This window comes from Centruroides sculpturatus, unplaced genomic scaffold, assembly GCF_000671375.1.
Source record: "Centruroides sculpturatus isolate CEXI.00-Female unplaced genomic scaffold, Cexi_2.0 scaffold1304, whole genome shotgun sequence".
In the NCBI taxonomy this organism is placed as follows: domain Eukaryota; kingdom Metazoa; phylum Arthropoda; class Arachnida; order Scorpiones; family Buthidae; genus Centruroides; species Centruroides sculpturatus.
In genome coordinates, this window is record NW_019385537.1 from 146571 (window position 1) to 170551 (window position 23981).

Below are 23981 nucleotides of genomic sequence, written 5' to 3' on the forward strand. Positions count from 1 at the left end.
TATATAACATTTTATTAATTAATTTTTTTAAATATCACAAATTTGTGTCCAAAAACACAGTCATTTGAATTTTTTTAACAAAATTTTTATAATTTTTTTTAATAATTAAAAATTTAATTTTTTTCTAATAATATAACAACAAATCATCAAAATATAAACCTCCTCCACCACATTTTAATTAAATAAACTTATATATAAAGAGTGTAAATATAAAATAATCACAGATAACCTAATACAAAAAGATATTCAGATTAAAGGAATTTCATTTTCTTTTGTTATTCTGGTCCATATTATGGAAAAGTTCTCACAATTTAAAATTAAATCACCGAAGTTAAAATTGCTTTTTAATTACAATTTGTTTTCATTTTGATTTAGTGCTGCTTTTAAAGCATTCAAAACAAAATTGACATTTTCCACTTTACAATTATAACCCATTAAACCAATTCTCCAGACATGTCCAGCCGTTGGGCCCAATCCTCCGGATATTTCGATTCCATACCTAGAAAAATTTATTGGATGTTACTCTTTGTAATTATGAAATTTATAAATCATAAATAATGAAAATGTAATATTCTGCAAAGCAATAGAGATAATAAATATAACTTATCTGAAATTCATGAAAAATACAATAATTTGAAACGTAGATCCAATTCCACATTACATTCTCTAATAGGTAATGAACCCTTTATTACAAATATTTAATATGTTTATAGTAAAGGATACTTCAAAAAATGTTAACATTAATATGGATGTGACTTGTTATGGCAGATTTATAGTGGCAGAATATCCTTGGCATATGCAAGTCACAACCGAATTGTGGCATTCTCAAAAAAGTACAGCCTTTCTATTCCTGCCATAGTGAATGTACACCTTCTCCACAAAAGTGTTTACATTTTTCTTCAAATACTCTGTAAAATCTGGCCATTATTTTAAAAATGTAAGTAAAATGCTGAAATTTCTGATTGTAAAAAAAACATGTCACTCTTTGCATTCTATGAGGATTGTGTTATTCTATTTTGATGGCCATCTCATAGTACTATTATATAGCTCAAACTATATTCCCAAAAATGTAATGTTGTGTTTATGATACTGATCTTAAAGGAAACAGGCTGTTTTCTTTATTTTTGGTCTTTTTATTTCTCTGTTCTACAGGCACTACAAGAGTCTTTTTTCCATAATTATTATGGATTCAGCCAAACTCACAATGAGGGTAACTGGATGGCAAGGAATAGGGCCCAACTTAACCATGAGACATCCCTGCTATACTCCTGCTTATCTGGCTTAATACACTACCCATGAAAGAATTCCTAGTTGATTGAAATTTGATTCTGTGTCCCCAGAGTATTAGACTGATGCATTAACCACCTCAGCCACCTAGTTTCTGAAATCGGATGGCTCACTAATGCGCATGTATGGTCACACACACAGCATAAACAATAAAATTGATGAGCTAAGTACACTAGAGTCTTGCTAATCTGACTATTCCTTGCACAGAGGGGTACTAGGTCAACAAGAACATCTGAGAATATCAAGAAAAAGACTGCCTAAAGACAATAAATGATGTGACCTGTCACCTTTTGGTATTAGTTCTTTTTGGATGCAAGCAGGCAAATAATGCAGAAAATTGACATACAATATTGCATAACAATACAATAACCTCCTGGATAAAAACCGTGTTGTGTAAAAACTGCCCAGAATATAACCTTCTGACAATAACCCCTGGATAAAAATCACCATATTAAAAACTCTCCATATAAAAATAAAAGCCAAACCCTCAAAATTTAAAAAGGATATTATTTAATATTATTTACTGTATTAATGTGTTTCCACAGAAAAAAGACTTTTTATTGAATTAAGAGTATAAGTTTGACTTGCTCATTAATTAAGAACCTTTGAAGCTATAAGGGAAATGTGATAAGTGCATTAAGTTAGACTCTTAAATATGGACCAGTAAATTTTTATTTCTTTAGCAGCTGTGCTGGGAACCCTGATGGTAGCATTCCTCTCCAAACTAAACCTGACTGGACAGTAAATTTTCCATTGATAATTTACTTCCTCCAACCTGTACAGTTTGTTACTTATCTTCCATTCTTTACAAAGACTTTCTAGGTATAGGGTTGAGAAACTTTTCAAATCACTGTCATAAGCCCAATCATTGCAAGAAATTTATTGAAAAATGATAATGTGTTGTTGTCAACTGGCACCTTCTAGATATGAGAAAAGATTTATCGCACCTGACAAGTCAATGATTTTTACTTGTTTTCATTTTTAATTCTTTTAAGCCTATGAACTGGTATTTTGTCAGAAATCCCATTTTGTGCTAATAAAAATACATTTTTGTCATCAATTTAAGACATTTATTCCAAAAATTTGTTTGGGTGAAATTAGCACATCATGTTTGATTTAATCTACTGACATTTAAAATTGGTTTACATGTTTTGATTGGAAGTACTTTTTTAGGTGTTTGTCTTTATTGTTCTTGTCATTTTCATTTTTTGGGATGACATCATTTTGGGTTTGAGTTTATTCTCTGGGGTTTTTCCAGAGGGGTTTCATGTCTGGGGTTTTTACACAGAACGGTTATTTGCCTGGAAAGGTTTTTATGCAGGGAGTTCTTGTTGGAAATTATTGTCCAGGGGGTGATTGTCCTAAAACTGCAATATTGTAGATAGAAATTAAATCCAAGTAAACAAGAAAACAAGTCATGTCACATGACAGAAATGCATAGGCAATCATATTGAGTATGCTGGATAAGCAGGAGTGTAGTGCAGTTTTTATGTATGCTGTCTAAATCCCCTTTAAGCAAGTATCATAAACAGAGATTACATTCTTGGAAACAGAAATTGATTCCTTTTATTTATTTTAATTTATAAATAAATCTTTGAAGTATTTACAAATTATAAGCTTCAATAAAATACCACCACAGAATTTTTAAATTATTAAAATGTTTTCCTTATCTTCGCTGTATATTATTACATTACATTCTATAGAAGTGAGAATGGAAAAATATACTATAGTTGATTACAATAATGTTCAAAATGCTTTTCTAAATTACATTACACATATAAATACAAATTTTATTTTTCTTATTTTTAGCTGAATTAAATACTGACATAATTATTTATTGAAAATATTTATTATACACAAGATAAATATTTAGTAATACAAAAGGGCGACAACCTGCTCTGAAAAACAAACATAATTTATTTTGAATAAACTTAAATATTCTGTTTATTTTGAAATTCTTATTTTGATATTGAAACATGTTATATAAACTGAATGGAAAAAATAGCTTTATTTATAAAAGTAAATTAACTTTCTTTCCTTTAAATATGATCTACTACTACTAATTAGCAGTGTCGTTATAGATTCTTTGATCTATAATGACACTGCTAATTATTTATTTAAGCAATATAACTTAGCTTAAAAGGTTAGTGGGTGGTTAAACCAAATTAAACTGTTTAAATAATTAATTAGTAGCCCCATTAAAGTCCAAAGATGATTATCAATAATTAGGCTCAGTAAGTGTTTATGTATAATCTCTATTTACATTTTCGAATTTCTTGTAAAACTGATTATAATGTATTTATTTGTAGAGATAATATCAAGTGTAAAGTTTTATATATTATCTCTTGTATTTAAAATAAAAAAAAAATTTCATGATTATCTTGATTAGAATTAATAAACTAATGTAATAAATCAAGATTACAGATCTATCTGATTAGAATACAATTGATATCATTATCTAAATTCATTATTTGCCTTATTTCTATTCTGTAATTGTTGATTTTATTAATTATCATTGTGTGAACTTTGTTTATCAATAAAATGAGTTATCTTGAAAATTTAAAAAGATTTTTATTTACCAGGATATGGCACTTAATCAGGAATATTAGAAAAGCTTAACAATAATTGAATCTAATGAATATATTCATTATTTAAAGCATGAAGTTGAAGTTTGTAGATTCAGATGTAGATACATATATTCAATAGATAAATTTAATAGATTTTAATCTTAATCAAATTTTTTTGAGATTGCATTGATTATTATTGAGCTGGTACGGTAGTGCAATGCTGCACTGAGAAGATGAGTGGAGATCAAATCACAGAGGCAACAGGTTTCTGACTGCTACAGTTTGCTTTTTACAAATGTGAAAGCTCATCCAGTTTCCTTTCCAACGGGTACTTGGAGGGTAATCTCTAGAGGATAAAATTAGCATTGGAATGAAATTGATCACTTCTATGACCTACTATGAATGGAGGGGTTACACTTCTATTCCCAATGTGTCTTCATGGTATGCTGTAAGGGATATCATCTATATACAATACATAAATAGAATGTCCATCTGTTCTCTATATGCTTCTAAATCCTTTGACCAATCGGCACCAAATTTTTCATAGTTTCTCTCTAGGACCTTGAAGAAAATCTTCAGAAAGCTTCCATAAAATCTGGTACCCCTGATTTCATTCCTTTACAGTTTGTGATAATTTAAGTTTAATATAACCTTATATAAGGAACCATTCCATAGTAAGTAACCATTCCATTAATGATGGCAATACAGTCAATTAATCACATTCTTAGTGATTTCAAAGAGCATGTTTTCTTTTGAATCTGCCAAAATAACACTGTTGATTTCAGTTGACCTAAAATAACCAAACTTTTAATGTGGTTTTAATTTTAATATTTGTCTTTATTACTTTTCTTGGGCAATGCTGAGAACATCTGTTAGTTACATATATAATTATTAACATTATTAACAAGGAAAACATAAAATTATCAAATTTCTATGCTTAAAGTTTTTTCATATATTTTATTTTTATCAGTTTTCTTTAAATATATAATTAAATTCATTTTTAAAGCATTTTTAGTCTATCAGTTGTTAATTTTGAAGGAAAAATTATTCAATGTATTGAAATATTTCAATTATTACATAAAAGAAACAAATAATAATCAAGAAATTAGTGTAAGCAAATGTCAAGTGTTTTTGGTTATCATTTGCAAATATAATCAACACACAACTTTGAAAACATTTTGAGTTTACAGTTAGAATAAAATTAGTTTTAATGATTTTGTTATTAACCAATTATATATATAATTAATTAACATACACGTTAAATTTCATTAATTTGTAGAAATTTTGATATAATTTTGCATACAGATAACTAATGTTAAAGAAAGCAAACAAAGAACATTTTTTTTTATTCTTTCAGATAGATTGGAACAAAGAGGATTTTTTATTAGGCCATTGTGAGTCTGGCTAGCCTCATGATGGACAGCTGAGGGTGAAGAATGGCACCAAACACATCCAGGACAAACTACCTCCCAAAAATTTCCCGGAGTTTGACTGCTTAGATTTGATATCAGATTCTCAGAAAGATAAGTTGATACTTTAACTGCTTGGCCATCTGGTCAACAACAAAGAGCATTTACAAAACATTATTATATTCTAACAGAAAAATAAATTCTGCATAAATTTAGGATCCCAAAGTAGTCCCAGATGATTACCTAGATACTTATGCAACCATTTACAATTACAAGATATTAAACTGCATTTAAGATGTTTTATTGTGTCTATTATTATGAATAAATATTTTAGTTTGATGTTTCTGAAGATGCAGAGCAAAAGTTTATTATATTATTTCATTATATTCAAATACAAAGCAATAAATTTTATTATCAAGTACATTCTATTTGAAAAAATAATGCAAACCAAGGTAGTCACCAAAGGTAGAATTCGGTAGTTCCATGTTTCAGTGGTGTGAGGTGACATTTGATGATAAGGAAGCTGTGCCAGTCCAGGATAGAATCATTGGAAGCATTATACGATATTTTGATGTGTAGCAACCACCAGCTAAACCATGTGAGGTTGGCGCTCTGTAAAGTCCATGCACAAATGCCTGTAATCTGGCTGCTTTACACGATTCAAATATTTTGGCTATGGAAGCTATCCCGTATTCGACAATATAGCACTTTCATTGAAAATGTGAATATACAAATTTATATTTGAATATACAATAGCAATCTTATCATTTTTTTCACATATAGTATAGAAATTTGTAGTAAGATATATAACGCAGTTATAATAAAATACCAATTTTAATTAATTCAAAGTATGTTAAAATATGAAAATAATCGCACACTATATTTTAGAAAATAAAAGGGAAGCAGTGCTTCCAATCTTGCATGGACGGCATGCCACTGCTGTGTTTGGAATGTCAGAAGCTGAAGAAGCATAGTTTTTGACTTTCGATTGTGGCATTAGGAGTGGATTAATCTAACCATTCAAAATCTGTGATAACAAGAATTTGAATACATCAATTCCACATAAAACAACATCTTACTGTATTTCTGTTAGCATTGTAGACATAATTGTAAAATTATAAAATAAGTGAAATGAAAGAAATAAAATAATACAACAAAATTTCCTAAATTTTGCATCAGAAATAGAAAGTGGTCAGAAAATGTTTCTGTTTTATTTATTGAATAATACTTATATATGCTAAAATAAAGTCAGAAAAAATTTTAAAAAATAATTTTAATGTTGATAATATCCAATGACTGATTCAAGAGTGATCACTCAGCTCTTATTTATCAATACAACACAAAATTATATTTTATTCAACAAAAAAAATAAGTTTGCTTATATGGTAATTATTTAATGGATTTTAATGACCAAATCATCCAATAGAATGAAATTCTGTTTTGTTCATCTTTAAAAAACATTACACAGAATTTTAATACTATTTTCTAACTTGAAATATATTTAATAATATTTTAAATGGTATATGAATGTTACTTTGATTAATACTGGTATATGGCTTAAAAAATGAAGCAAATAAATCAAAATAATTTAGTAATGATGAATTTAGTAGTAATAAATATTTTGTTTCCTGCCATGTTGTAATGTTGTTGTGTATAAACAAATCAAAACATTACACAGTCAAGTTAGAGATATTGTTTTAAATGTATATAATTATTTTATTTATCAAAATATACTTTTTAATGCAATGAAACAGAGTTTGCAGCTTGTTAAAGTTGCAATTATTAAGTCATTGTTTAATCATCAGATAGACCGACTAACCACTCGTCGAAACTGATTTTAAAAAGTTCATCTTTCATTGTACAAACTATAAATATATAACAGCAACAACGTATAATAATAATAATAATAATAATAAATACTAAAATAAATTTGAAAAAAATTAAGTAAAAAATTTTTTTAACATTGATGATATCCATTGACATGGGTTTGAAAATTGATCACTCAACTTCTAAGTAGAACCTTTAAATAGTTCTCTGAGACTTATTATATGTGGGAAATTCTCTGAGGAAAATTATTGAAAACTTATCAGCATATAAGATAGTAGAAGTTCAAGTACAAGTGTACAATAATTGTAATTAAAATGTGAAGTGACATAAAATTAATGCAACAGAACTAAAGATGAGATATGAATATACATATCTTTGATGGATTCATAAAAAGTTATAGTAGCAAATGAATATTGTAGTGTGTATGAGATTTTTCATATTTTCTAAAGATATTCTTGGTAACTTTAGGCAAAGAAGAAGCTGTTTGAAGAGTTTGTAATTTCAAGTTAAAATTAGCGAAGTACCTGTATCAACTTTCAAATTGACTTTCAAACACAGATAACCTGCATAAAATGTTATCCATATGACCTTACAGTAAATGTGTTTGAAAACTTTATCAGATCACTAGAGATATGGAAATTATAATAAAGAAAATATCAACAATTCTAAAAAAGTCAATAATTATATCACAAATATCTATATATATATATATAATTGATTGAGATGGTCTAATAATAAGCAAAGAGCCCAAACAGTTAGAAGTTGAAAGTTGAAATTTGATACACAGTTAGGGTACATCATGAGAATGTACACTAAAAAAAATTTTTGGAAATCCTCTGCAGGTGAGAGGCAGAAGGTTTAAGAATTACTCTGAAGAGCTCAGCTTCTACTGTTTTATTTTAGATGTGTTTTTATGCATTTTTGCAGCAAATCAAATATATTTTTAGACCTATCTAAAAATTCTTTAATTAGTCTCAGAAGAGAGGGGATCTAATTCTTGCATCTAGTGAAAATGGGTAAGCTCAGCCATAATCTAATAATCTTAATCTTTGCTATCATTACTTTTTGCCTGAGCAATGCCAGGCTCATCTGCTAGTTTCTAATAATTATTTTATTTTTTTTTTAGCTAAAATAATATTTTCACTTTCAAACAAATTATTATATAAAAAAGAATCAATCAATTCACTTACAGTGATTTAATTGAGTATGCATGTATTTTTTTTCTTATAACTGAAAAATTATCAACAGAAAATATAATAATTAATAAATTTTATTTGATTTTTAAAAATGAGAGCATTGTTTGCTTCTAAATATATAAAATTCACAGTACATATAAATTCCTTCTTTGTGCAGTACTGTACATCTAAATTACAAATTTAATTACGTAGAAATAGAAAATAATTCTTTCATATATATATATATTTTTATATTTTCAGAAGCAAATTACTTTTATTTTATAAAATGCATGAAATTCATTAGTTATTATTATTGTTCATTAAGATTATAAATCTAATCAGTTTGTGATATTTAAATCATTAACTGATGAAGAAGAACAAAATAAAAAAATTTTGACTTGAAAAGTTTTTGTAATCTAAATCAAGATTTTTAAAAAATCTTATACATTCAACAAAAAATATATTGCATTTTGAGATATGACACACCAGTGGCGTGCCGTCATTAGAAGCGGTGGAAGCGCCGCTTCCCTCGTATTTTCTAAAAATAAATAAATATTAATTTTAATTATATGAAAATAATCGCACAATATTTTATTATAACCGCATTATGTATCCTATTACAAATTTCTATACTACACCTGAAAAAAAAAAATTGCTTTTGTATATTCGAATATCAGTGGCGGAGTGGAATCTCTGAAATTTTCAGATTCCAAAAAGCCAGATTTGCGCATGCGCTTTACAGAGCACCAACCTCACCCGGTTTAGCCGGTGGAAGCCTACGACCTTGGGTGAAAGCTGCACACATATAAAGATTCCAATTCTATCAAGGACCGGTTCTGGGCTGTTAGCCGCCTGCCCACTAGATATTTCGATTACGTGAATAACGAGTAGATTTATAACTTAACCCAACCGATAAGAATTTACTGGTATGTTTTTACAATACTTCTGTATAGTTGACAGGAATTTAAAAAATCCATTAAAATATTTGATATATTTATTCCACTCTCCGATTTTATATTACTCACGGATTTCAATGTTAAACCAGTGATATTACGATTTCATACGTCCCATCTAAGGGGATGTAGAAAAAAACGTGTACAATTCTTGTACAATGTAAAAAAATTAACTGTTATTTTGGTAGCATCATTTACAACTAAATTTAATGAATGAGAGAGATGCATGAGGTACAGAAAAAGCTCTAGAATTTATTTTCCTTAAATTTACGATTTATGTGTTTGTTTGTCATAAAAATGTGTCTTTCCACTTTTTTCCCGAGACTACAAATATTCGAGTACAAAGTAACTGGTTTTGACTTATTTCTACTTAAAATGTAGTTAAATAATTAAGCGATTAGGGAATTGGGGACATAAACAAAACCCTGCCGAAAGAGCCGTAATTTTACTTAAATAAAAGCTTAACCGAGTACAGTGTGGACTGATTTCTTCGTAATATTAGATGTAATAAAGACAGAAATTTTTCCAGTTCAATGAAAGTGACTAAAAGTTGTAAATTTTGGAAATTTCCGTGGACACTGGTCTTAAGACGAATTAGTTAGAAAACAAATGACTTTTAAGTTTAACAAATTTAGACTTTTACAGCTATGGTGAGAAACATTTAAAATATACAACAACCCTGTCTCGTCCTTTTAGATATACTAGTGATGAGACAAAAGAGGCAACCGATATCGGCACCCTCGGGATTTGGCAAGCATGCACGTACCACACACCTACCAAGACTGTCTCTGATTCCATCCACGAGCCACTGGTAAAGAGCAATTTTAACTAGGTGGACTGTTTTAATATTTAAAAAGTAAAGACTATGTTATGTTATTTTTATGTACGTTTCTTCACAAAACTATATTTATAATTTTCTTTAAAAGTATATTAATACAATTGAATATTTTGTACTAGGTATGTATAATTGTATATCCATCACACATTTTATTTTAACAAGTAAGTTTTTATAATTTTATTTTTAATTTTAGCCCTTATATTATGGCTAGCAATTTAGAATGTAATTGTGATATTGAAAATTTATTTCAAAAAGTTTTGGCTCGAGACCGTATAATGAAAAAGAAAACATTATTAAAAGAGAAAGACCAATGCCTAAATTAAATATAAATACGTCAACAAAAAAATTTGTTCGACATTTTCACGATAAAATTCATGAAGACATAAAATGGCTTTGTGGATGCATAAAAATGCAAAAATTGTTTTGTTGGCCTTGCCTACTATTTTCAAATAAAATTAGTGTGTGGAATGAGATTGGCTTTGACGATTTAAATAATTTGAGTTAAGCTGGCAAAAGATACGAAAATTGTAAATCTCCATCGATTCTTTCGTAAAATTGAAGCAATTTGAAAATCAAAATAGAATTTAACATTAGTACACAATATAAAATAAATATTGAAAATTATAAAGAGATAGTTACGGCTAATAGATATATTATAGTTTAATTAGTAGATGTTATCGAAGAGAGAATTGGCATTTAGAGGGCGTAGAGAATCTATTAAATCTAATATAACAGAGGTAATTATATTGAACTTGCTTATTTATTAAGTGCGTTAGATAATCTATTAATTAAAAATACATTTAGAGAAGTCTATGGTTTTTACTGGCTTATCGAACAAACGAATACGAATGGACCCTAGACCGTCGCTGACCAATTGCCCCTGGAAGTCGGCTTCTTACAGAAACACAGATTCCCTATCATCAAATGTCACGGCATGCCCCTGTGACACACTACCAATTTAGAACATTTAGGAAAAAGTATTTACAGTAAAACCTCATTATTGACAAGTCTATGTCTTGTTTATAAAATTGTACTGCCATTTTATATTACCACCATAGAGGTATGAAGAAGTACATGTCGAGAGTTGATATTTTGCACAGAGTATTAGATGCGCAAATCATTTGCGCATAAAAAAATCCAGACTTGTAGGTAGCCAGGGGACCGAGAACCAAGCCAAAATAAAATACAAAATGGAAACCCTCTTCTACAAAGAGGCAAAACAGGCACCTCACCCCACTGAAGTCAGGTGGGGGAGAATACCTATCACAGAACATTCTAAGAAGTGAACTCTGACCTTAGAACTGAACACATAGTTTCTTCTATGTTAAATAAAATTTGTAATCTAATTTTGTAAATTTGGGAGTGCTTCAAATATGACATTAAAACAGGGTGTCAATACAAGTAGGTTTTTTTTAACATTATTTAGTATAGTAAAATCGTGGGATCGATAAAAATTTGACGTTATACAGTAGAGCATCGATTATCCGACTCAATTGGAGACTGGGGTTGATCGGATAACTGAAAAAACAGATAACTGAAAAGTATGAAAAAATACATTATTAGTATAGTATATTATTATATTAGTATATCCTATGTAATTAGTATATCACTATTAACCTACTTCGCGTTGAATGTTCATCGATGTTAAGCCTAACAAATTTTTTAAAAAATAATAATCGTCGCTATTGTATAGTTAAAAATTATTTTTAAATTATTTTATTGCTCACAAAACAAACAACCACTCATAATTAGAAAATTAAGAATTAATCAAAAGTATTTTTGATTAAAATTTTTTTTTTTTAGAAAATTAAGCCTCGTTTAAATACTGGCCTCCCTTTCATGGTCAAGCCAGCCTAAAACACGCAAAAATTTAACAAAAATAATATTAAAGTAGCCAAGACATAGCTAAATATTGTAGCGCCACATCACTAGCAGACATTTGAAATTTGCTGACTAGAACGGTTGGTTAACCGATGTGATGGTTGATCGGTGATTGGATAATCGATGCTCTACTGTATTAGGGTTGTTCTTAAATCTGATGATGGGTTAAACTGTATATTGTTTGTGCAAAATAAAAAAATAATTTCAAATGATACAATAGCCATGATCATTTTTTTCAAAAATGGGAAATTTTCGTTATGCATCGACAAAAATTCAACCTGGGCTGACACGCAACAGAGAGAAATTTCAAAATTGGATAAGTTAATTTCATTGTTGGAAAATGAGAACGAGACCTGCCTTGAGCGTCAAAGTGATTCTGCTTAGTAGTGAGTCTCTGAGACAGTCTTGTCCCAAAAACAGTTTTGCCATTTTACTTGTTTCAATATCAGATAATTTGAAGTCAAGCCTAGTCCCCAGCCAAGAGAATAGTATTTTGCACATATTTTAGTTTGGGTAATTCAAAATACACATTCAATAAAATTTGAAGTCATTATCTGGTCTGGTGACCTGCAAAAATATTGTTTAATTTAAAATCTTTTATCATGTTACATATTTTTAAGAAAATTTCCACACCCAAATAGCATTTTTGGTTTCAGTTTTACCAATTATACATTGTTGATTTATTACATGTCCATTCAAGGTCATTCGGACATTGTACATTGTACACATTGCCGATGAAAAGAAAACTTTTTTATTATTTTTTTTTCCATGGAAGAATCTGTTTGACATTTAATTATTCTGGATAATTTTCACAAAAATCTAGGTCCATTAAATATAAATGCATATTAATGATAGAATGAGTTCTTATAGCTTTAGCCTTTAATAGAGCTTGTTTTCACCAGATTACATGATTTTCATGATCTTGAACTCAAGATGGTGAATTCTTTATTGAACTAGCCGTTGATCCTCTAAATAAAATTTGTAGTAATTCTTATTGAAGCACCTAAGCATCTTTTGTATGTAATATTCTGGTCTTGCTTTAAATGTAATTTAATTATGTTTTCATTAATTACATGCTACACATGACAACTGACAGTTTTTTTTAAATTGCTTAAATTACTAAGTAATAACTCATAATCTTAATGCATTTGTAAATGAATGGATGAAATTATATAAGATAATGTCATAATTTCATTTGAGAATTACAAAATCCTTTGATTTCAAGAAAAAAGTTTGAATAATTCAAACTTGGATAATTTGAAGTCATATGTTTTTGGTTTCTTAAGTTTCAAGATAATGAGGTTTTATTGTAGTGTATTTAAATTGTTCTGTACCTTTGGGACTTGGCCTCAAATTTTTTTTAATGTATCTTGGTTAAAAAGTAAAATTAAAATACAACATACTTATTTATCAGAGGAAAAATTTAAAAGAATCATTTACAGTTAAAATTTTTCATGAAAATATTTTACATGAACATATGCAAAAGCTGCTTAGCTACAGCAAAAAGTGGTGGTGATGATAACATGTTTAATTTATTAACACTTGGGGATTTATTTGCTTATGAAAAATTGCAATTTCATATATAAGTAACAGAGCTAGGTTTTGAGCTCTTTCGGGACAAAAGTTGTGTCTTATATACCATAAAGTATGATATTTAACTTACAATAAAAGCACTATTTTACAATGAAGGTAATACAATTTTAATAACTGAAATAAAAAATTTTGTATATAGTTAGAAATTCTGATTGACAAACTAAATTTATTCTTTCATTATAGTATATACCTTATCTAGATATTTCTTACTAAATATTTAAAAGAATTTTTGAAATCTTACTTTTTCATTATCAGCATTGATATTTCTTTCCAATTGATGCCTTCTGGAACTCTTATTGTTGTAACTGTGGGCAGTCGATAATCCTGTAAAAAATGTTGTTTTTAAGCAGAATCAATTAGTAATTATGTAGAATCTATTAAACTAATAGCAATATTTTAAAATTAATTCTGCAGCATGCATATGCACAAATGAGCAATCAATAACAAATAAACTGGTTTGTATAAACTGACATAAATAATTTTATTAAGGATTGTCGTTACTATATTGCTGTACATTTCAATAACTGATGAATGATGTTCAACTTTATGACTTACATTAAATTTATCCTAGTTATTATTTATAGTTAATGAAAAGCATGTAATAATTGTATTCAAGATAAAATCTACATTAACAAATTAATCAGTTTAGTAGACAGATTATATGTATATACGTGTGAATTTTGGGAAAAGTAGAAATAACTGTCAGCAAACAAAAAACTTTGATTTATTATGAAAAAGGAAAATAATTTTCTTTTTTCTTGGATTGAAAAATGTAACTGTAAGTGTTAAATATATAATGAAATAACATTATATATTTTTAAAAATCTGATAATTAGACTTTCTTTATTTTAAAGTAATTTGTTTGAAACACAAAAAGAGAAAAAAATTTATTAACAAATATTTTAAAAATTTATATTATATATGTCTATATTTTTTTTCATTTTGAATCTTAAATTTGAATTTTATTATTCACTGATAAAACTTTATAAAATCTCAATCAATTGGAAGTTGAAACTCAAATATTTTTCTAATTACATAACTTTCTACAACATGAAGGATTTGAAGAATTAGCAATAAAACACTTAAATAGTTTATTGTAATTATTATTATTAGAGTGGTGTTAATGGAGTGTATCCTACACAGCTTATATACCTGTGTTTAACATTATTCCACACCAAGATCAAGATATAACTATAGAACAAGCTATTGTTATGTTTATAAGCTGTTTGTGTATATAAATAAAGTTTTAAACAGCTACAAATGGCAATTATTAATACAAAAAAGATAACATATACCATTGTCTGTCAGCATTACAAAAAATCATTTATTTTGTGAGTACTTTTGACAGTACATAACTGTCCTCTTCAGGCAGAATCATTACACTTTTTCTGCAATTCAAATTTTAATAATTAATTGTGTGATGTAAAATTTTTCAATAATTTCCTCTGCAAGATCTAATACATATGACTATTTTAAATACTAAATATTTTCAAGAATAAAATTGTTCATAGAATATGTAAATTTCTATCAGGGTGTAGACAAAAAGCACAGCACTTGCAAATTTGGTATGCACTATTTATTCATTTAGACTTCTTCCCAGTGATACTTTCTGTCAATCTTGGAGTTCTTCCAAGATTGACAAAAACCGTTAAAATATATATAGTAATTGATATTTATTTAAATCAGTTATACAGAAATCAATATGATTTGCATTCAACTAATTTCATTGAATATTTTATGGTTTCATATTTGAATAATGAAATATTTAAATATCATTCATTTTGGCATTGCATAAAGATTGAAACAATATAAAATTTTTCAATGTTACTGTAATAAACAATTAAAAATAACTGATGTTTAATTTCTAATTTTATCAATTAAAAATTTTACTGAAATGAATGATCAAACACTTAAATTTTCTAATATATTTAAGTTTATAAACTAAATTAATTGTAAACAACAAATCCATAAATCATATTCTTAAACAATGCCAAATGATCTGCTATATTGATGGACCTAAAATAAAGTAATTATAGAGTATATATAAAGTAATTTGACTAGAGGTAGAAGAAAGTGAAGATTGGATGGAGGTGTGGGTAGCATAATTGGCAACACATCTGCAAGTTAAGCAGGAGTTGCGGGTTTGAGTCCTGCTCTGAGGCAATTATTTTCAGAAATTCTAAATTAAAAATTAATTTATTATAATTATCACAATAAGGCAGCTTATCCACCTACCTCTAGTCAAATTACTTTCTAACTATTAAATTAGCCTTAATTATAGCCCAATAATACAGCAGATCATTTGACATTAAATAAATTATTCTAAATTAAAGTATAAAAGTATTCAATTAGTGCATTTTTAAACTAACCCTTTCTTCTACAAATAATTCCAATCCCATCTTTTCCAATCCTCTATATAATAATTCAGCACATTGTTTATGTCTTTTCCAACATGCTTCTAATTTTTCCTTTGCTAGTAGTGATAAAGCTTCTCTAAGAGCATAAATATTGCTAATTGGTCCTGTGTGATGATATCTAAAATTATAAAAAGATTTAATTGCAAATAGAAAAATAATCAAAATAAAAAAAAACATTAAAGTTTACAAATTTTTAATAAATCAAAATTTTTTCCTAAAACATTCTCATTTAAATCATGAACTTTAATTTTTACTACATTTTTAATTTCCTTGTCTCATATTATGTAAAATGACAAAGTGTAATCAAAATTGATCAATCAAATTTTGGGAATAAACTCAATTCTATGAGATACTGAATTAGTATTATACTTGTTTTTATAAAAATTTTCCAATTAAAAATAAGAGCATACCCAGGAGGATCTACGTCACAATTCCAATAATTTCCCAATAATAAGGCATCCATGTAGTAAGACTGAACAGGAAGATTTCTGTTCTTTATTTTCTCCCTTCATTAAAAAAATTTTCTTTCTATGTTAAAAAAAACGAAATTTTATAAATAAAATTATGTATTACTGAATAAAATTACACTGCTCTTGGACTAAAACTCATTGGTGAAGAACCAGGTGGAGCACCAAGTACTTTTTGTGAACCAGAATAAATTACATCAATTTCTGAAAGAAATCAAATAAAATGTTTATTGGCCTATGCAAAATATTTAACTTTATACAATTCAATTAAATTAAAAAATTCTTACCCCATTTATCAGTATAAATAGGAACAGCACCTAAAGAAGCAACTGCATCAACAATTAATAGACAATTATATCTGAAAAAGAAAAAAATTCATTTAAAACCATAATCAGAATTTAAAAGAAAAAACTATAGTCAGTTTTTGAATAAGTGAAAGATGTTATCATATACATAATCAACAACTACAACCTCCCAATGAACATACATAATAAGCCAACAACTATCAGATTATATTGGGCTATTTTATAAATTATTTAGTAATTAATTTAAAATAATTGTGATATAACAGCTCAATATAATTTGGTATTTGTTGGCTTATTAAAGATGTTGCCATAAAAGCTGGTTTACGCAACAGTTTTACTGAAAGCATTTTTTTGTTCAAAACCATAATACACATGGATTTTCTTCATTTGAACAAATATACAACTTGTGGCAACTTTGATTTGCAACTGTCACAGAAATTCTCATATGTTAGATTTTTTGCTTGTTGCATCATTAAACCAATCAATGATAAGATCAAAACAGTGTGTTAGATTGCTTTCTCACTAATATCTAGAGATATGAATGTTCTTGCACATGTTCAGAACAACTTGCAAGTTTCTATTCTAGCACATCTAGGCTACTGACAAATCTTGTCTTCATGTTTTTGGGTGTGACAAAATGCTAGCATTGGTTGTATTGCGAAAAACCAGCCTTGAAATGAAGTTATTTTTATATCAATGTATCAAAACTTACTATGATATACTTCTTGTCTAGTCTTGGTATAAACTGGTGAGGACTAAGTTGGCCTTTCTTTATTACTAGACTTATTACACTGTCACTCGATACAAGATCAGCCTTAGAAAATCACTTTATTTCTAAAAAAAAATGCATTTCAGATCTTAAGTCCCTCATCAGCTTTTTATAATATAACTATATTTAGGAAATAAAACATGCAGTAAGATTATGTTAACAGTAAAAATTTAAGGTTGTAATTCAACTTACACATTTATGAAATTGATACTACCACATTTACAAAATGTGGTAGTATCAATAAAATCATGACATTTAGTAAAATACTGATGACAAATCATTGATTACAGATCAAAGTTCCAGGTGTTTGCTATATTAACAGGATGTTAATGATTTTAAAATACCACAAATAATATAAATGGAAATGTTGTAAACTTACATTAGACTTGTTGATTTGATGCTTATAGTAGTATAATTAAAACAAGCAGTATACATAATGAAAGATACTGCTAAAATAATAAACTGTTTCACCATTAAAACAATAAAATAATAAACTTATTCTCTGTTTCTAAGGATGATGTTGTGTTGAGTAACTATGTAATAAGTCTAGTAATAAAAAAAGGCCAACATAGTGCTCACAAGTTTGAATGAAAAGTTGTTAATTATATTGCATATATGATATATTATAATAGCACAATAATTTAAAGCTAATTTGAGTAATTTTATTTACTTTATTCTTCAATATAAAAATCAACTCAAATCATATCACAGTAAAAGTTCAATTTATTTTGTTTTTATTCAATGAGTTACTGTGTTTCTTTTATAATATTCATCTTGAAATATAAATAAATATTTTCCTTCTAAAAGTTTCAAATTCCTCAAACATTTCCATATTTGTTGATTCTTCTCCATCCCGGATAATCTTATGATCTTATATTCTCTATTTTCTAACTATATTCTTATTTTTTTTTACTAATAATTATTTTAAGTAAATATACATTATTCTGTTGTAAATAAGTTAATATCAAATTCATATACTAATTAACTTATTATTTGCAACTTAATGAAAATATTTGCATTGTCATCAACTTGATCTAAGATTAAATTATAAATTATCAACCAAAACTAAAACAAATATTAATTATAATAATAAACTAAAAATTAAATGTGTGTAATTGTGGGTGTGACCTTGTAGTAAGGGGTTGGTGATGAAAGATTGCCAGGTAAGTGACAAGGTCTCACTCACAATTGTTAATGCAGTTTCCTTTAGTTATAGTGCAAAAAATCTCCAATGCTTCTAAAGTTCTTAATTTATAAGCTACTGATGGGAATGAATAATACAGAGAAAAAGTTCAGGCAATTATAAAATATTTTAATCTGAATATAGTTTAAGACTAATTATTTACTTATGGCACATTTTTCCAATTCCTTCAAGAGGATGTAAAACACCAGTACTGGATTCTCCATGACAAATGAACAATACTGAAGGGTTGTACTGTATAATTGTCTGAAAATGTATAGAATAAACAATTAACTCTTACGTTAAAAAACACATATCAACATAAGATAGAATCATATTATTATAAAAATTTATTAAAAATATTTTAACAATCAAATGATAAAACTAAATTCATTATCTGGCTACCTGATAATATATATATTTTACATAATTTGGACTAAAGATAGTTCATTAAGTCACCATCTTTAATTCTAATTATTAAATTTAATACAATTAATTAATTAGAATAGTCTGTAAGAAAAGATCAATTTAGAACAAAACTGAAGCCTGCAATTCTTTTTACTGCAGATGCATTGCCAATTACAATGCATCTGCATGGTAAGCAGAAGTTGCAGATTTGAGTCCTGCTCTAGATTGATCTTTTCTTTCAGAGTATTATAATTAATTAATTTAATTATAATTATTAAATTAATTATGTAAAATCTATACATTTAATTAGTAGATTATGGCCCAATATTAAATCTGACTTTATATCATTTGATTATCAACATAAGTAATCGAGCTTGTTTTCTACACAATTAAAATTAAATTCCATTAAAATAATATTCTTCTATATTTAATTTTTTTTCCAAACAATTGATTGATAACAGAATACAGGTATCCCTTGCTTAACATAGGATTCAATTAATGTGCGAAATTAATTGCAAAAAATCCCATTATATATGTTGCGGAAGTTTTAATTAAGGTAGCTTTACCAACTGTCTTTACTCAAAATAAATACTGTATTTGATTAATGCAATTTTGATATACACAGTAGAATTGAGGAATTAATTAACTGCAATAACTGTACATTACTGTATGTTGTTCTTCTATCAGGGCTGGCTTGATGGAAGAAAAACAATGATGCGACTGTCTCAAGTGGCAAAATGAGCAGTCAAAAAGTTCAAAAGAAGAAATAAATAATAAAAATTATAAGCAGAATACAATAAAGGTCTGTAAAATGTACTGTAAAGTTGTTTATAAATAATTCAGACAAGAGTTTCAGAGTTAGAAGTGTTCTGTATTTGCAACCATTGTAGACAAAGGGAAAGCAAAAATTTGTTTTTCCTTAGCTTATATAGCCCTTTCTCAATATAGCTTGATAGTAATTTGCGTCTGATGCAAATTACCCTCAAGTTATACAGTCTTCTACATTATGTTATTAAAAATAATCTTTTGTTCATTATTGTACATTGTAAATTTATATAAAAAGAATTAATGATCCATTCTTTATCTGTCAGCAGTACTTGTTGTCAGAACTGAACTATGACAATCTCGCCAATTTAGTTTATTAGAATTCAACTTGAAATATCACACAATGGAATATAAGCATGCATCTGGGATATGATCAAGATCATCATCATGCTGTGAATTGATTGATATTATTTAGTGGAGGGATTCATGTAATCCTCACAATAAAATGGTTTTGTTCTTTATCCTTTCAAATTATAGTTTGTTTCATATAATTATTAAAAAATTTTTAATTTAAAATTTTTGTTGAGAATGATTAATTATATAATATATAAACACAATTTAATTAATATGCAAGTTATGATTGAAACATTAATTAAAAAAAATACCTTTTCTAAAATTTCTAAATCACACACACTTCCGAATGGAATGTTAATGTTTACAATTCTTGCCCCTATTAAAATAAAATGGTTTATTAAATAATTTAATTATAAAAAAACTTAAATATAATAATTTAGATATATTCAACCATGTCTCGATGCTACATCAGCAGCACGTTTTCCCCAATGCCCATTTACAACGAATAAACCTGCTTCATCAGGTTCAAGAAGATTGCACAATGCAGCTTCCATTGCACAATGTCCCGTACCACTTACAGCAAATGTAAGTGTATTTCTTGTTTGAAAAGCATATTTAATTCCTTCTTTAGTTTCTTCCATTATCTGTTAAAATTATATATATATATTTTTTAAATAAAGACTTATTGAGATTTAAATATTTATAATCTAAAAGTAATTTTTTTAATAAAGTTTAATTTTTAACATTAGAATGAAGTACAAATAATTAAGGAATAATAAAATATCTTGTTTAAATTCACAAAAATTAGCTTTAATCAAATAAAGCAAGAATAATTTAATTAATTTCTTTCAAGAAATGTTGCAAAATTATGCATTGAAGTTCATTTTTGATATGTAATATTTAAAAGAAATAATAATAAATTAATTAATTAATATTTTAAATTATAAAAAATTTAAATAGACTTTATTGCATTTAACATTTTAAAAGTAATGAAATTACATAAATTAGTTATTTAATGTTAAAAAACACAACTAGTTATTCTATAAAAATACTAATAACAACCATACTTGTAAAAATTCTGGATGAAGATGTCCTAAAAGAGGTTGAGCAGCAGCTTCNTTAAAAAAAATTACAGTAACATTTTAAAAGTAATGAAATTACATAAATTAGTTATTTAATGTTAAAAAACACAACTAGTTATTCTATAAAAATACTAATAACAACCATACTTGTAAAAATTCTGGATGAAGATGTCCTAAAAGAGGTTGAGCAGCAGCTTCCAAAACTTGTGGTGGACAATTTGATGGTCCAGGACCAAGTAATAACCTTTTAGGAACAGAAAATGGCTTTAAAAGCTCTAGGGGAGGTTCGATATCATCATCAAGAGTCATACTTGCCTAATATGTTTATAAGAAGAAAATCTTTAAATAAAATTTTATCAAATAAAATTTAAAATTATTTTTGAAATACTTACTGATATACTTGATTCTTGTTTCAAATCACTAACTAAATTTACAATGGTTACAGGTATGCGATCTTTACAACTTGATGTTATCTTAGCATCTTGAGCAGCACATTTTGCATGTTTAACTGTTTTAGCGTGATCTTCCAGACTTTTCTTATGTGATACTAATTCGACTTTGCAAAATTTGCAAAATGCTGATCTTTGTTTACCAGGTACAGGTTGAATCCAATCTATTATAAGATATGAAATGATTATTTATTCGATAATAAGTTATTAAATAATAAATTAATGTAACTTAACTTACCTTTTAACACCGGATCAGTTTCCCAAGCAGTTCTGTAGCGTTGTTTAAAAGATTTTTGATTAATTTTTGATACTTTGTTCACTTCAATCTCACTATCTAAATATTCTTCCTGTGATAAAATAAGATAATTTCTTTTAAAAATTTCAGTACAACTGTTTATATAATAACTAATGTTGAATTTAGTATGTGAAGATATATAATTTATATTAAAATACATAAATTTCAAGTAGGAAGTATAAACATATTTTAGAGGAAGTAACATACACATAACATATGTTTATGTTTATTCCTCCTGTAAACAAACTTACACTAAATTAATAATAAAAGGACTCCACTATGCATTAAATGTGCCAATTAGATATTATATAAGCGCTGATAACTTCATTAATTTTCTAAAAATTATAATTTTAATTACCAAAGCATTTATTCACTGCAAAACACGTTTATCTACTAAAATCCTCTAAATCCCCGATACCTCTGAACCTCTAAATTATCCTCTGATATTATGGAGGTTAATTTACAACACGTTCAAATGAAGTTTTTAAAGAAAAACTTGAATAAAATATAAAACGTACCATAAGCATTATTTCAAGTGATTAAAATTCGATTTATCATAGATAATTATTATAAAATTGTTAACGTTTTAAAGATAAAAACAAAGTTTAAAGACATTTACAATGTTTTACGCCATCTGGTGGAATAAAACTAGAGGTAACTAAAATGTAAAAAAATAATAATTTTTATTATGATGGAAACGTTGTTATAATAACTATTTTAAAAGTTTAAAAATTGTTTCGAATAATATCATTCAAAAATTTCTTAGCATTTGAACTATTCAAGTGTTATTTTTATTCAATTCTTGTGTTATCATCCACGGATTAGGATGATAACACAAATATCTTAATGCATATTATCATCATCAAATGTTCAAAAATAATGTGATTTAATTTATTAAAAATATTTAAAATTTGTGTTTAAATATTTTTTACCAAACAATCTGCCATATTATTGGGCTGTAATAAAATTAATGTAATAATAAGATATAATGTAATTTGACTAGAGGTAGAAGAAAGTGAAGATTGGATGGAGGTGTGGGTAGCATAATTGGCAACACATCTGCAAGTTAAGCAGGAGTTGCGNGCAATTTTTCAGGTCGATAGTGAATAAGATTAAGGCAAGAAAAAAATCGCACTCTTAGAAATTAAGCCGAAAATTTTTGATAACATCAATCCATTTGATAGACTAATACATTTGTTTGTTTCATTTGATTTTTTAAAATTTAATTTTGTTTAAAACAATCCGGTTTGTTAATTAAATTTAGCTAAGTCTTAAGCTTTGTGTATGACTAGATATTTAAATCACACTCGCTACATACAAATCACACTACAGTGAGAAAAAAATGCACCTCGGATATCAGAACAATCAAGAAAGGATAATAGAGGCTTGTTCTTGTGTAGTTTACGCAAAGTCACTTTTACATCTCAAGAATTTTAGAGTAGCATCTTCAACTTCTTACAGCAATAGCAGATGATCCAACAGACACTCGGGTGACTAGAAACTTTTTACTTTCTTAACAAAAATTTCTTAGCGTTTGAACTATTCAAATGCTAAGAAATAATGAATAAAAGTATGAATAAAACAGTTTTCCCTCTTATTTATTACAGATATGGTTGCCCCCTAATGAAAGACTAGAATGAGAATTCTGGTCTTCTTTCAAATACAATCTTAATCTGGACTTATGGTTTTGAACCAATACTCATTGCGTGATTGATATATTACCGAACAACTATTTGACTTGTACTAGAATGAACTTGAAACTGTTCATAAAAGTTTCACAGGCAGACGTCGCTTCTAATTTGAACCTATTTACTGAATAGTAACATCAATCTTCACGACTGGATGAGCGAAGCCATAAAAACAATACTGTTACTCTAGGAATCTCGGAAATCCGGGTTTGAATTTGCTCAAATTTTTTGGGTGAGTTGAGCCCTATTTCTCATCCGGCTACTTTCGTTAT

At 27.3% G+C, this 23981-nt stretch overlaps 1 protein-coding gene across 1 annotated transcript; it reads right to left on the reverse strand.

The window, feature by feature from the left end:
- Positions 1–170: 170 nt before the first annotated feature.
- On the reverse strand, positions 171–22647 carry LOC111639928 (serine--pyruvate aminotransferase-like). The gene is made up of 13 exons (XM_023385886.1): positions 22540–22647; positions 21965–22073; positions 21670–21890; positions 21425–21592; positions 20647–20839; positions 20507–20571; positions 18835–18935; positions 16702–16772; positions 16534–16618; positions 16358–16453; positions 15900–16065; positions 13772–13854; positions 171–499 (listed from the first exon to the last, which is right to left on the reverse strand). The coding sequence occupies exons 1-13, from the start codon at positions 22546–22548 to the stop codon at positions 349–351; spliced, it is 1518 nt and encodes a 505-aa protein (XP_023241654.1). The 5' UTR covers positions 22549–22647; the 3' UTR covers positions 171–348.
- Between the last annotated feature and the right edge of the window lie 1334 nt (positions 22648–23981).